Below are 15,624 nucleotides of genomic sequence, written 5' to 3'. Positions count from 1 at the left end.
ATGTTTATTTCGAGTTTATATAAAGCACTATTATAATAGAGAATGAATTTGTAAATAATTTGAACTGTATTGTTTCAGATTGTGTTTAATACAAGTAATTTAAAAAATAGCCTCATTTTTATTACCAGAAGATAATTGGAGGGTGGGTTATAATAATAATAATAATTATCAGCTAGGCTAATACCCAAGGTACCACCTTATGTTTAATGTTAAAGGGTCATAATAAAGACCCTGGAATATAACAGAGTCCTTTAGAAAGAATAATCAAGACTCACAAAAGTAGCATCTTGGTAGTGGAGAAACGTGGAGGACAACATCTCTGCCAAAAATCAAAGAAATATTAGACTTCCCCTCCTACTCACTGCTCATAACTGGTAAAAAATATATTGGGCTGCCATAGTCTTTTCGCCACAGGGTGGGCACTGTCACACTTGTTACATAAGGGCATAAACCCACCAAGAGCTGGTATAATCTATAATTTTGGGCTCTAAAATTACCAGAGCTAACTATATTTTTGGTAGAAAATTGGAAGGGTTCAAACGCTTCTAAATATTTTTTGTCATCTCCCATTGGGGCCTAACAAGCATGTTAACAGCAATGTACATGTGTTAAGTTAATTGGATAATTTTGTTAGGTCAATATGATATGTTCCATTGAGATTTGGTAAATTAATATCCTGGGGATGATTTGTGTTTGCTGGGTGGCCTGCTACCTACTTTGGTCCATTACTAATGGCGTTTTTCTTTGGGCTGCCCTATAAATACCAGAGTGCTCTAATAGTTTATACATGTTCCATTGGTTATTTTCAGCAAATTTACTATGATTATTGAAAATTTTGCTTTTAATTCTCATTGGGAATTGCTTTGCATGAATGATGTCACATGTAAAATTTACTTGATCCAATGATCAATTGAAAGCGTTAAAAACATAAAATATTACCCAAAATAGATTCATTTTATCAACCAAACAGTTTTTTGTGGGAAATTGTAATTCTAACATTTTATTTGCCAATTTTTGAATGCAAAAACTTCATTTTAAAAATTGTAATAACACAGCTAGCCTTTAAACGTGCTAATGTAGTGTTGTGTACAAATTTCATTGGATGAACGTTTTACAGAAATGGGGAAGATTTTCTGAATTTTCCCCTTTCGCCGGCAGCAGGCATTAAAGCGTCTAACCAATGAAAAATGTACACAAGAAGATGTAATTTTTGACGAGTTACGTTCTCCTTGTGTGGGGTGCTGTGCTGGGGCGGTAGTTATTAGCTTAAACAGACATTATTTTATGTCAAAAAACTGCATTCTGACGTTTTAAAACATTTTATTCAAAATAAATACTGGTCGAATAATTCCACATACAAATGAGACAAATTATAAAAAATAAAAACCTATTGTACCAAATTTATACTAAAATAAGTCCTTTTACAAATTCCCAAAAATGATTCACAGCTTGTAAATGCGCTGCAGGTTGGCCACCAGTCACTTGCAAATCTCTGGGTAGCTTCAAAGTTAGAGATGCCTTAATTTTTTCCCAGAAAGTGTAAATTCTATCCTTCCCTTTAAATTCAGATTTGAAATTGGTCACGTCAGGTGCTCCACGGTAATAGTCAGCTAATTGCCTCTGATTTTTATAAACAAAATGAAATAAAACATTTTCAATGACAAATGAGAGTAAAACTAAAATCCTCTACACTTTGATAGCCTCTCCAAAAATTTTTAATTTGGTGAAACAAAAACATACATTAAATTGCGACTAACTCATAGGGATTAGTTTTAATGGTTCTGTTGAAATAGTTGAGAGGTCTCAAATATTACTTATTTACTGAACTGATACTCTTGAGACGGGAGTTGAAAAACCATTAATACCAGCATATGCTGCTATTAATGGTTTTTTCAATATATATTAAATATAGCTTTGGGTTAACTAGGAATAAACTCATAAGGTTCTCACTGCTAGTGACAGATGATGCCAACAAAAATGAATAAAATTTGCATATTTGAGCAAGAGTTCCACAATGAGCAGTACTAAATGGGTACGTTTTTAACTTGTGTACAGCTTACCATTTCCATAAGCAGATCCTGGGTGAGAAACGAATCATTTGCAACATTATAGACCATTTGCATTGGTCTCCCATATTCATAGGGACGATGCTAAAAAAGAGAAAATGATTCCTATACATAATTTTCATGCTATATATAGAAGGTTAAACGCTTAATGCCTAGCAGTTGGCTGGTTAGGCTATACTAGCTCTGTCTTATGGAGAATATTTAATATCTATAAAACTGGTTTCACTATTTTTTTACATAATTAAATATGTAGCGGGTAATTCGCCTCCAAATAATATGAATATAGGAAACTCATTCTTCGTTAGCACAATGGGACTATGGTCGAAGTGCTAGGTTGGGTTAGACTCCAACCAGATACCAATTTGAACTCTGTTTAGCAAAAGCGTCTTCCCTTCATCTTATGGAGTTATTTAAAAAGATTCAAGTTTTATTTATTAAGAGTTAGCAAGTAACTTGCGCAAAATGTATATAAAATAAAATAAATTTACTCGACAACGAATTTTTCTCGTGCACAAGCTTTAAAAGTTTATTATAAAAACCCGACCGTGGTTTCGGTTACCTTCATGGTACCATTTTCAAGAGTGAAACCCGATTCACCTTACATTGTGACTTATATACAGAGGACTATTAAAAAATATATATACGATAAAAGAAAAAGGATTAATTCCAAAAAATGAAATTAAATCAGAAAGTATATTAAATACACAAAAAGTTTAGGAACAAATTTTTTTTCCAATTGTTGAGATATTCGATTCAAGTTTTAATTCTCCTCAACCAATTCCAAGAATGCATAGCACTGTTATTTAAAGGAAACAATTTTATTCTACCGTAACCCATACCCAGAAAATATATGGTGTAAAAAATTATTACTTAAAACCAAGAAAAACTAGTATAATACCTCTGGTGGAGGCATAACCCAATATGCCAAGTAGTCCGCTTCCAAGCCTTTTTCAACACTAAACGGAGCTATAAATAGAAGAGGAGAGATAAAGATAGTTTCTGACAGTCAAATGCTTCCTCCTCAGTGAAAACACTTTCCCACACAACTGTCATTAATGCCACCATGTATTCAGAATTTGAAATAAATTTATGGTCATTTTGCTCGGGTTTGATGTCCGGAGCTGGCAATCAATATTTTTATGAAATGTAGTAGGATCTAAATCCAAAAATCAGCTAGCTGCTAGCACACAATACATGTTGTTCTTCTGCTAAACCTGGTGGCAGAAATGCTAAATTCATAGTCCCTTTAAATTAAATTTTTTTTTAACCCATGAAGAAAGTTGATTGCTTTTGAAAAATTTTTAGTTTTAATTATCAAATTTTAGAGAAAATGCATGTGATAAAACTTAACTGCCAAAAGCAGGAACAAAAGTTTAAATAACTTAAGCTACAGCCCAACAGAGACGCTGAATACCGTTCATTCAAACTAACGTGGAAAATGTTAAAACTAGAATCGGAATAATGTGCAACCTGAATAACGTGGAAAGTAGCAAAACAAGAATAACATGGAAAGTATAATTAAAACGTTACGCTTACGATTTCAGCAGGCACTTGCACCATCTCACAATGTACCACCGTGATTAGCTATACCGCTGGGGGTATGGAGGATGGCAGCCCTCCAATAAGGAGTATTTAGATAGTGTTGATAGTTATCTTTCGCTATAATTTTCTACTTTATTTAGGTTTTATACATTAGGGCATCCGTTGCATAGTTTCCACATTATTCCAGCCTTGTTACTTTCCACATTATTCCGATTACACCAAGAATGTATTTATTTATACTAGGGGAGAATATGTCTAGATTATTTTTAGCGTTTCTCCAATTCTGCCCGTTGGGGCCCCCAGTATGCTCCTCCGCTTGAAACAATTCAAATAATACTGCAATCTCATTGGTTCCTTAAAACTAACGTTTCCCAACTCGATTGACGTAAAAAGCTGGCGCGAGTTACGCAAAAAATAAGACCGCCTCCTTTTTTATTCCCCCCCTCCTCAGCGTGACAGCGTTAGGGCCTCAACATGTCCGTGGAAAATTTCTACATATTCATTCTCCCCGAGTATAAATAAATACATTCTTGATTCCACGTTATTATTTTAAATTTTTCACGTTATTCCAGTGGCCCTATCTTTTTCACGTTTTTCAAGCGATCCAGCCAAACAAATGTACCTACACTGTTTTTAGAAATATATTTATACACTCCCACCATCTAGTAGGGGCCACAAACTATACTGTAAAGGGCTAAAGGCCTCATTGTTCTATGATGGAGCTGCACAATAGTTGTTTTAATGGCACTAAGGAAGTATTTATCAATTTAATCTAAAATAGATTCATGACCTAGCTCATCAAGAGGCAAAAAAGTGCAAGTGTCAACAGAGCAAAGCCATGTATGTTGTGTGGATTGGAGGTACTTAAACAACTTAGTTATCAAAAGAAATAAGTTTAATTAAAAACTGTTAATATATGTACCAAACAAGATAAGAGCATGAAAGCATCCTGTCCATTTGAGGATTTTTAGAGCACTGAGAGGAAGCTACATTACATTATTAATTAAATAAACTATAAAGCTGTAATCAAACTATTGAATTCTGTTTGACAGAGCATAAATAATATTGTAACAATGTATGAGTAGAAATAAATACTGATAATTTGATAATACTATTATAACTTACAACAAACAAGACCAATGCATGGAGTATAAGATGAGTCACAATCCCCTTTCATGATAATTTGATATTCCATTTGATTGTCAATGTCCCGAATTGTGGGTTGAGGTTTACTGTGAGGATGGCTATGATACCATCCAACTAAAGTTAAATTCCTTCTCTCCAATGACTGTCTAATCTTAAAATACCATACAAAACACATCACAATTAGTATGAACTGAGTTTGTTAATTACTGGCACAGGCTTCATGAACTAAAATAATTCACATTTTATTAAATTAGGAAGCAGTTGTTATAACGGTTTTTTCAATTTACTTGGAATGTCTATGGCTCCATTTACCAACCTGCTGTGAATGAACAGGCGAGGCTTAAACTACATTGAGTGTCTCTAACAAGACGCTCACTCAGAAAACAACGTATTTAAGAAAATTCAATTATTGCTCATTCTTTGAGAATTGTTTTAGTTCTTAGAAAAATAATGTGTTTATATGGTAAAAAAGAGCCAATCAGTGAACTTCTATTCCAAATGTAGAGAAATAATTCACCACTGGTACTTTTTAAAGGCAACATTTCTTTCTATAAATTAACTTGGCCTTCTTGTTTTGATGTTTCATTTACATTTGTTCCTTACTTTTATAAGGCTATGAGTTTTTATAGTCGCGAGGAATTTCATATTTTCTAGTGCATGTGCAAATAACTTGTACTAAGATTGTACTAATAAAGTTCTGTTTTGGGACATAACAGCAACACAATTTATTTTTTCATTTAGTTTTATCAAGAATGTATTTATTTATACTCAGGGAGAATGAATATGTCGAGACTATTGACGGACACGTTGAGGCCCTAACCCCTACACGCTAAGGGGGGGGGGGGAGGAAAAAAGGAGGCGGTCTTATTTTTTGCGTCCTCGCAGCAGCGTTAATCGCGTCGAAAAACATAATTTTTAAGAACCAATGAGATTGCAGTATTATTTGATTTTATTACAGCGGAGGAGCATACCGGGGGCCCCAACGGGTGCAATTGGAGAAACGCTAAAAATAATCTCGACATATTCATTCTCCCTGAGTATAAATAAATACATTCTTGGTTTTATAGAAAATCTTTTCTATTAAAAGAAATATACTGTAACTTTAAATAGTCTCACCTCATCTTCTACAGCAGCACTATTTTCAGTGTCACCCAAACGACTTTTACATGGAAAAGCTTGTAATATCGCTAGATCTAAATTTAATAAAAAAATAGCTTTAATATTATTCCTAAAAAAGTATTATAACAAGGATGCCCATGAAGTAAAACTAAGAAACGACAAGTTATGTAACTTGCTGAAAGAATTTAAATTTTTGCTGAGCCTTGGCTTCAATCAGTAAAAAAGCAAGCAGAGCAGATTATATTGCTGTAAGTATAGTTCATGAAGTCACTTAAAAAAACGCTACTTGCAGTTCTATGCGTATACTTAAAAGACACTATAACAGAAATGTCTTAAATTTGGACAAACATTTATTAAAAACCAGGCTAGTGGTCCGACTACCTAAGCCTAGTTTAAATACATAAAAATATAAGGCCAAATGTAAAAATAGCTCCTCGAATTATATATGGTCCAATCTATTGTATATCATTCCTTAATATATAAAAACAATAATACCATTAAAATAATATGGCAGAAATTAATAATATATTGAAAAAAATTAAATGTAACTATTGTAGTGCTTACGAGTAGGGTTATAGCTGACCGTAGTATAGGTAAAAATTGAGATGGGGCGTACTAGGTCCAATGTCACTAGGTAAGAATAATAGACTGCACAGCTTGATGATAAAAAAATGGTGCTGGGGGGTGCCATCAGGCGCCAATGCATATATTACTGATCTGTTTAGTTACGATTTTCCGTGCTAAATTTTAATCGGTTTTCATTTTTTTTTAAATATTAATTTCCGCCAAAACGAAAAATTTCCATCACGTTCACTATTTCATTTAACATACTTAGGTGCAAAAAAATTAATAAAAAAAACTGGAGGAGCTATTGTAAAATTTTGGCAAATATAACAAAGTTAAAATTTGTTTGTATGTCTTTTGAAGTGACTAATGAGCGGCGCCATTTGACTGCTCATGAGCGCTCTAGATCACCACGTTTCACTTCCCCGGTTCCATTTACGTGCTTGGATCTGCTCCAATCAGTTATCACATTTGTTCCATTTATGGCTACGAGTGCTGGAAATTGATCTGCCTGTCAATTGTTCGCGTGTTTCTTTTCAGCTTGAGAATAAAACTGCACGAATCTTCAGAAACATGTTCCATTTCCTTCTCAGTGGTATTGAGATCAGTTATGTCAGATAATTGATTCAGAGCAAATATCGAGCAGTCGAATGGAAAATGCTAGTTGAATCCCTTATAACTTTATGGACACACTATAAAATTCAGAAGAAAGGCTTACTGTGAGAAGCTATATCCCAAGTACCTCCTAAATATCCCACAACTTCACTCTTAGTCAAATGACAATGGAAATCCTAAAACATATATATTTGTAACGCAATCAGTAAATTAAATAACCAGGTTTGAAAAATTTACCATTAAAAGTAAACAGTTTGTGGCAATTGTGACTGTAAATGGTTGAATTCGATCTAATGAACTAAATGGAGTTGATAGAACTTGCGTATTTGTATTGCTGAAATAGATAAAAAACCATTTCATATGACAAATATAACAAAGTTAAAATGGTTTTTATGTCTTTTGAAGTGACTAATGAAATAATTATCTTAGGCAGGCTCCCGTTAATTTTTTTTAAAAAGTTTGGTTAGAGAAAAGTGAGGGGCAAAAAATATAATACATTGATTTTCTAATATTATTTCAATAGAAAAATTTGGTTTATTAAAAGGTAAATATAACTACTGCATGAAATTATTACATTTTACATATTTAAGCGAAGTAGTAGACTTAGTAAATTTTTATTTGTGATGTGGCTGAAAATATACGCCCCGCAGAATCTGCATTGAGCTGGTGACAGTTTAATTTTAGTGGCCTAGATAGATGGATATTTCACTCATAAGAGATATATTATAAATTTCTGTTAAAACTTTATTAATACCACATTTTGGTACAATGCCTAAAAAAAGGGTCAAAATCTCGCACTATGATTCAGTTTTCAAATTACATAATGTGGAAATAGGGGAGATGAGGTTTATATATGTGTTAACAGAAGAAGTTCCCAATTGCCAGTTGTGTATTGTTTTTTTATTTTTAAAGCATTTTAAAGCTTTGGCTTCAAGCAAACAGATGGATGGTGGCTAGTGACATTTCATTCTGATATCTAATAAGATATTCACCAATGAAAATTGTGATTTTTCAAATTGATTATTGAGTCTTAGTCATATTAAATTTATTAATCTAATTATCTCCATATGTGTTTCTCCTAGTCTCTTTTATAGACAGGTAATGAATATTGTTGTCCTCATTAAACTTGTGTTTGAAGACATTCATATTAACAATGTAACATTTTTATTTTGGTGTAAACTAAAACTACACTATTTTGTGGTTACTTGCTTCTCTAAATTAAGGACAAAATAAAAAATATCAAACATATACATACTGCTCTGGGCATCGGTTTCCCAGCAAAGCATGGTTCATGACAATTCTATCACCAGGACGACAACCACTGTCTTGTTTACGCTGATTGCTACATAAATAGGCGCTAAAAGAAATTATTCTCGTGAAAATAGAAACCGTCAAAAGGACAGATTTTTAAATTAAAAACCCGTGAATGATATCGCCCATTTTTTCGTCGCACGTGCAATATTTATCTGCATTTGTCTTAGCCAATAAGATTATCCCTTCAGAACCAGCGCGTGCCAATTTATACAATGAACTGCATGTTTAAGTTTCTAGAATCAATTAATTTCTTTTAAGATCTATTGCATTCATTAAGTCACAAACACCAGTAAAACAATACCAAAATTTTTGTGAATTTCAAAAACTATTAGTGGTTTGTGAGCAATTTTATATCAACAGGTTCGAGGAGATAACTTAATGGATGACCTCTCAGCTAAAGTGAACTTGGATTAAATTCAACGCTGTGGTACTGAATGAGAACTGCTTTTTTGGCAATATGTTTGCAAGTTATCTTTTATCTATCGAAGGGGGTTTTCCTCAGAATAAGTTCTGTTACCCCTATCGATATTTCATAATAAATAATAGATGTTTTAAAGCAATAGTTAGTGTAGGTACAGGTTAAGAGAGGGATAACCACAACCCTTCCACGTGGTTTATATTCTTTGCATCCAGCACTGGCCCCAGGGTGGTGCCAACGGTGCGACAGCACCGGGCACCGTCATAGGTGGGGGCGACGAAACGGGATCGGTACGACGGGACCAATAACTTTTGCCCGCAAGACGGCGCCACAATGAGACCTCGCTCCACCAGAAAAACTTGCTGGGGCCGCTACTGTTTGCATCAATGTGTTATGAAAAAGTGTATAAAACTTACTTGACACGATTTGTTTCTATACTCGATGTGGCAAAACTCATTGGTGACGACACAAGCCCAGTCATATTTGCCATTCCTATCTGCAAAGTTACAGAAATTTTTGTAAATTTAAACAATGCTTGAAGAATAAGGGCTGACCATAACACTGTTTATAATGTGTTTTTACTCTATAAATGGTTAATCATAAAAATTTTACACTCGGAAGATAAGGAAAAAATGTGAGATAATAACTGAATGTGTCTATTATGTAACTTATAGGACTAGTAATAGAATCAAAATGGCACCTGTTGTAGATAATCCAACCAAAGCGTTATTTTTGTTGCAATAAATTTTTAAAATCTTTTCTAAACTTTAACTCATACAAATATGGTACCTACCAAAGGGGGGAGACCAATAGCAGGATTATTTTTGTGTTTCCTAAACCAAGCAGCTTTATAATGATCCAGCTTCTTTCCTTTGTATTTTATCTGCGGAAAAATTTGTTTTAAAATTAAATTCCAAATAAGGATGCACCAATATGGGTACAGCCAATACATCGACCGGCCGATTATCTATCATAACAGTTGTGTATATGATAAAATCATTTTTTTTTCTAATTTTTAATTAAAAAAAGTTTGCAAGAGCATATCCGAATGTTTCTTTTCACTATACTTGATACATATTTTCAATCACAAATTGAATATCGTTTTTTATTTGTTTACACTCGTAACTCCCAGTCTAAAAAAAGATATGATCTAGCTTCTGAAGTCTCGCGTACTTGGCGCGGCCAATCAAATAAAATATTATCATTAGTAAATCGAGAATTTTCTTATTTTTAGAAGTTCTTCCTAAAATTGGCCAATATTGGCTTCATTTAAGCCGATATTGGCCAATACCGATATTAGAAAAATTGGCCGTTATATCATAGTTAAAGACCCAACCCTAGTGGCTGTACTCAAGGATGGTGGAAAAAATATTTAGGAGCGCATTCATCAAGACCCTTACCAAAAAATAAGTGGTCTTGTAACTTTTTAAGTTGGTTTTAAGTTGGTATTTGGAACAAATGCCAACTAAATACCAACTAAAAACCTACTTAAAAACCACTTTACACCAACTTAAAACCAACTAAAAGCTTTCTTAATAAAGAACACTTAAAACCAACTTAAAACTTACTTAAAAAGACCTCTTAATAAAGACCACTTAAAGCCAACTTATAACCTACTTAAAAATTATAAGGAATTATCTGACCACTAAAAACCAACTTAAAACCAACTTCAAAAAATGAGTATTTTCCAGCCAACTTAAAAACAACTTATTACCTCTTTAAATAGTTTATTAAAATATGCTGGCTACTTGAACCTACTTAAAACCAACTTAAATGTGAAAACCTACTAAATACCAACTAAAAACCAACTTAAAACCAACTTAATGTGAAAACCAACTAAATACCAACTAAAAACCAACTTAAAACCAACTTAAATGTGAAAACCAACTAAATACCAACTAAAAACCAACTCATATTTATGGTGGTTCAAAGAATTCCACATTCCTGACACCAGGTTTAAAAGAAGGTACAAGTGATTAGCACTAGTTACTGGGGTTTGCCACAGATTTTCTATTATTAACTTTCCCAGTCTTTTCTCTGACTGTCTAACATCATTTTCCCTGACCACTTGAATTTACCTACTTTGATGAGTAAAAACGCTTTAGTAAGGTTTTAAAATAACATGGATATACTAATTTATACATTATAAGGGCTGACAAAACATCACAAAAACATAATACCAACTATATAATAACACCAATAGAAAACCAATTCGCTGATTTCTTAATCACTTTTTTACTACTTTTTACAATTCCCCTACTTTCGATCCCCTCACTGTTTTACTACTTTTTAAAATTCAGTTAATTTACCATCACTTTTTAACTACTTCTTAAAATTCCCCCGACTTTCCCCTCACTTTTTTAATAAAATTCCCCCAACTTTCCCCTCACTTTTTTAATACTTCTTAAAATTCCAGGACTTTTCCCTCACTTTTTTAATAATTCTTAAAATTCCATGACTTTCCCCTCACTTGTTTAATACTTCTTAAAATTCCCCCAACTTTCCCCTCACTTGTTTAATACTTCTTAAAATTCCCCCAACTTTCCCCTCACTTTTTTAATACTTCTTTAAATTCCCTCACTTTCTCCTCACTTTTTAAACTAGTTCTTATAATTTCCTGACTTTTAGACCCATTTTTAAATCCCCTGACTTCTCCAGGATTTGAAGACACTGTGACCACCCTTATGTTAAAACCATGTCATAATGTGTGTTCAATTTATTTCCTACTCCCTTTAAGTGATTCTATATGCATTGGTAACACATCTGTTCATTTGGAACACTATATAACTGAATTCGTTGGCTAGATACTAGTATATTTAATTACCTTATTTCAGTAATGTCAATTTATATTGGGTTATTAGGGTGTGCCCTACATCCTTCTTAAGTACAATAACATTAACATTTACAATAGGGCTTACCGAAGACCAACCACAGCCTGGTTTTCTATCAGGATTCAATAACTTCTTGCAATGGATAGCCCATGCACTTGGTGAAGAAAAAACTTCTTTTGATTCTTGCCATCTTATTTTACCTTCGGGTAAAAGATCTCCAACAAATTTGGCTCCCTATTAAAAGAAACAAATATTTTTATTAGCAAGAACACAAAATATTTCTTGAAATCTAACATTATATTTGGTGCTCGCTCGTACCATTATACACATAGCTCATAGCTGGTCATGAAACAGTCACTATGACATAATTCCAGGTGTTATACAGGTCATGTGGTAAACACCACTTGAACCTACATTGAAAATAATCATGCAACTGCCATGGGCGACTTACTGTCATTGTCAATATAAACTCATTACCTTGGCAACAAAAACAAGCCACAGCCACAAGTAAGCTTCGAATACTTAGCTTTTCAACATAATATCAAATATAGAAACATACCAAATAGTCAATGGTGAGGTGGCCAATGCCTGGGTCTAAGATTTTATCATTGATGAGCATATTTAATGTAACTCCACGTCCACTAAGCATTCTTTTATTTCTCCGAGAATTGGCATCATCATCATCATCAAACTCTTGATCCACATCTGAGCCCTCTAAGACCATACTTTCATCCTCTTCTTCCATCTTAAGCTTTAATTGGAAATTTTTTATATTAAAATGATAAAAAAGTGTAAAGAGAAAGTTTAAGGGTTAAATTAATTTTTGACGTTTGCACTTTGTAATTTTAACAAAGACTGCCATGTCACTTAAAAAAAGCAAAGGATAGTTTAGATCATTTGCCAACAAATTATCCAAATCATTTCCAAATTAGTGAAGTTGCTTTAGAGCATTGTACACTCAAATTTTAGAGTTGGGTTGGGTTAAATATAAATGTTTTCTAGAAAAAACATTTTATAAAATGTTAAATTCACTTTGGACAAATATCAGTTAGTTACAAAATTGAATAGTGAGTTCAGTGGCATCTCTAATAATTTTATTACTATTTTATTTTGATACATAGAATTAAAATTTAGCTTTGCGTAGCCATTACTACAAATGTACCATTAGCAGTTTTTATTTAAAATTTTGGTAAAAATCTAAATGGAGTGCTACTCTATGTCAAGTCAAATGTTTAATACTACTTGGATATTCCCAAGGCAGAATACCATAGCAACGTTGAAAGGAACCTTCTTACCAATCACATTCGTTCTTCTAAATTCAAGAATGAGGCTCAGTTGGTTAATGATACCCCTAGCAACCCTAAGGCCCTTTACGCTCACATTGCACGCTCCATTAAGCCCAAAAAACCACTAATAGTGGTTGAGAACTCGGATGGGACGGTCATCCATGACCCGTCTGAAATTGGGGAGGCCCTGAACACAAGCACCATACAAAATCTTAAACGATTTAGCACTAAAAAAAGAAAAAGAGCGCCTTAATAGATTAAGGGCTCTCATTCCCTGGGCTGAAGCAGCTTTGCTATGAGTGTCCCCCAACATTCTGCCCGAGAGCATCACCCCCCAGTCACGAATGATATTTTGGGATTCTATTAGCCGGCCACCAAGATGATACTGGAAGAGGGGGTTATTACTCCCACAATGCAGAACTAAAGATTTGGTGGAGTTGAAACTCATACCGTTCGAGCCCACCTAATAATCTAAGGCATTAACATCTGAATAAGTAAAAGAGCATCAGACACAGAGGTAATACCGCGGCTGACCTTGTTGTCATGAGCAAAAAGTTTCAAAAATGACTCCTTGACCACAAGGAGGAGATCATTGTCGAAAATGACGAAAAGTGTGGGGCCCAAAACAGACCCCTGGGGAACACCACTAGTGACCGAGCACCAGGACGAGGTGACACCATTAAGAACAACACGCTGAGACCTATTACTTAGGAAATCAGCAATCCAATTAACAACGATTGGGGGAAACTCTAAGAGCTCCTATTTGCGAATAAGTAGGGAGTGGGGGACAGTGTCAAATGCTTTTCGTAGGTTTAGCTAGATAAGGTCAACGGCGTCCCCATTATCAAGACAGGGTGTGACATCCTCCATAGTCGTGAAGCAGGAGCGTCGGAGGAGAAAGCCATGTTGGGCATTGGAAAAGAACAACCATTTTGAAAGGAAAGAAACAAGAGTGTCACGAGCTCTTTACTGGGGAGACAGGTCAAACTAATAGCTCGAAAATTGTCTACCAAGCAGGAAGTAGGGGACTTTTAGATGGCAGTGACATTTGCCGGTTTCCAAATGGTCGGCAGCTGACCCGATACAATAGAGAGCGTAAATATCGATAAAAGAGGGGAAGCAAGAATTGCAGCTCCCTCTTTGAGAAGACGGGGATGAAGATCATCCGGCCCGGGGGATTTACTAATGGATAATTGATTAAGATAACGCTTCACAGTGGCATAAGAAAGACCGAAGTCCGCGGGCAAGAAACTTCATACGTGGAGGGAGTGCATTCAATAGACGAGAAAAAGTCGCCCAACAGGACCGCTTCACGATGAGACTCAACCGAAAAAACAGATTGGAAGAAACTGTCTGTCCTCATCTCAACTTCTGCTCAAGCATTTGGTCTCCTCACCTTGTTAAAGACGTTGGTAGATTGGGATGCATACCCTCCCTTATCCTGACTAAGTTATCTTAATTTCGTTTCGCCAAAACCGGGTTTCAAATTAAATAATAAAATTGGGTTTCATGATCTGGGGGCCTTTTCTGTAAATATACGATCGAAAACTAGATTTTGAACTTCGAGATCTCAACGAATGGTATTCGGTATAGATTTCGAATAAGCCTTCAATGCATTGTCAAAGTCGATTTCGACATGGTATAGGGTATCGAGATCGAATTCCCATTGATTTTTTTACAGAATCGCCCCCCTAGTGTGACCATGGTTCAAGACATGTAGCACTGCCACAAGCAAGAACTTTGAAATATTAATATAAAATTTATTTAGGAATATATTATCTCAATTCTAGCACCGTAATATTATGTTTGAACTAAAAACTACGAACAGTCACAGACTATATTAATATTAAAATTACTTACAACTGACGAGTGCCTAAACTCATCAACTTTGCTTTTATTTTAAAGAATGAGCAGCTCTATTGGTGTCTATTTTGAGACGTAATTGGGAATAAATAGATCTAACAAAGAGTTAGGTCCATTAGTCATTTTTTTTTCTAGCGGACCTTTTTTTGAACTTTTATGTAAAGTTTCTTTCATGTGCTAAAAGTATTTTAAAATATTTCAAATATGCTTCGTACATCCGTATGTGTGATCGGCAGAAGGTTTAAAATGGGGGGGGGGCGGGCAACTAGTCATACCTAGAAGGGAAGGAACTTTATACCTTTATAAGTATATTTATAACTCCTAAAAGGCGGGGCTTTTGACTCATGCTCGATTTTCGCCCCCCCCCCCCCCATTGGTGCCCATAGGTGTGGATCAAAATTCTGACAATAGTTATAGTGATATTGTAATTGCAATTTTATATTTTCTAATGCCATGCCTGGCAGTACTGTATGGCTATTTTGTCCATAGCATTCTAAATACATGAGCCAGTTTACGATTACGATCATCACAAGTCAATGGTAAATATGATTATTTATGTATTTGAATACAAAATTATTAATGTTATTCAATTAATTCTGTGTACATAGACAGCTAAATATATGTATGATAATATTAGAAGTTTGAATAGCTGAGCTTGTTCTATCAGAGTAAAGGCTTAAATAATAATTTCCTGAAGTTAGCGCACCAGCAAGAGTATATCAAGGGGAGGGGTCAGGGCACATTGTTAGAAAATGCTCATTTGGACGCTAAAATGACCATTATGAGGTCACGTCGTTGGCGCCTCCCAAAAAATATGGTGCCACACCCCTTTTCAATCGCTAGATGCAAACATGTTGTAA

At 34.5% G+C, this 15,624-nt stretch overlaps 1 protein-coding gene across 2 annotated transcripts; it reads right to left on the bottom strand.

Annotated features, from left to right (window-relative positions):
* Positions 1 to 1,308: 1,308 nt before the first annotated feature.
* Positions 1,309 to 14,846, bottom strand: LOC149968872 (MPN domain-containing protein). 2 transcript variants are annotated; one of them, XM_090155011.1, is made up of 13 exons: positions 14,762 to 14,846; positions 12,175 to 12,366; positions 11,703 to 11,849; positions 9,578 to 9,667; positions 9,201 to 9,280; positions 8,308 to 8,409; positions 7,290 to 7,386; positions 7,156 to 7,228; positions 5,871 to 5,947; positions 4,734 to 4,905; positions 2,965 to 3,032; positions 2,061 to 2,150; positions 1,309 to 1,620 (listed from the first exon to the last, which is right to left on the bottom strand). In XM_090155011.1, exons 2-13 carry the CDS (start codon positions 12,358 to 12,360, stop codon positions 1,402 to 1,404), a joined length of 1,401 nt encoding a protein of 466 aa, XP_090011137.1. In that variant the 5' UTR covers positions 12,361 to 12,366; positions 14,762 to 14,846; the 3' UTR covers positions 1,309 to 1,401. The 2 variants fall into 2 exon arrangements, with proteins under 2 accessions (XP_090011137.1, XP_090011138.1); XM_090155012.1 differs by having other exon boundaries at positions 8,308 to 8,394.
* Between the last annotated feature and the right edge of the window lie 778 nt (positions 14,847 to 15,624).

Source organism: Leiobunum rupestre, chromosome 1 (assembly GCF_980474605.1).
Source record: "Leiobunum rupestre chromosome 1, qqLeiRupe1.1.hap1, whole genome shotgun sequence".
Lineage (NCBI taxonomy): Eukaryota > Metazoa > Arthropoda > Arachnida > Opiliones > Sclerosomatidae > Leiobunum > Leiobunum rupestre.
The sequence above is the reverse complement of the archived record's forward strand: the minus strand, read 5'-3'. Positions and strand labels throughout refer to the sequence as shown.

Bases quoted from the DNA above. Each gene is read 5' to 3' on its own strand.
- LOC149968872 (XM_090155011.1), bottom strand. From the start codon at position 12,360: ATGGAAGAAGAGGATGAAAGTATGGTCTTAGAGGGCTCAGATGTGGAT. The intron at 8,410-9,200 runs GTAAGTTTTATA...AATTTCTTTTAG, and splicing joins ATAGAAACAAATCGTGTCAA to CGCCTATTTATGTAGCAATC. The intron at 7,229-7,289 runs GTAAATTTTTCA...TATATGTTTTAG, and splicing joins CAAACTGTTTACTTTTAATG to GATTTCCATTGTCATTTGAC.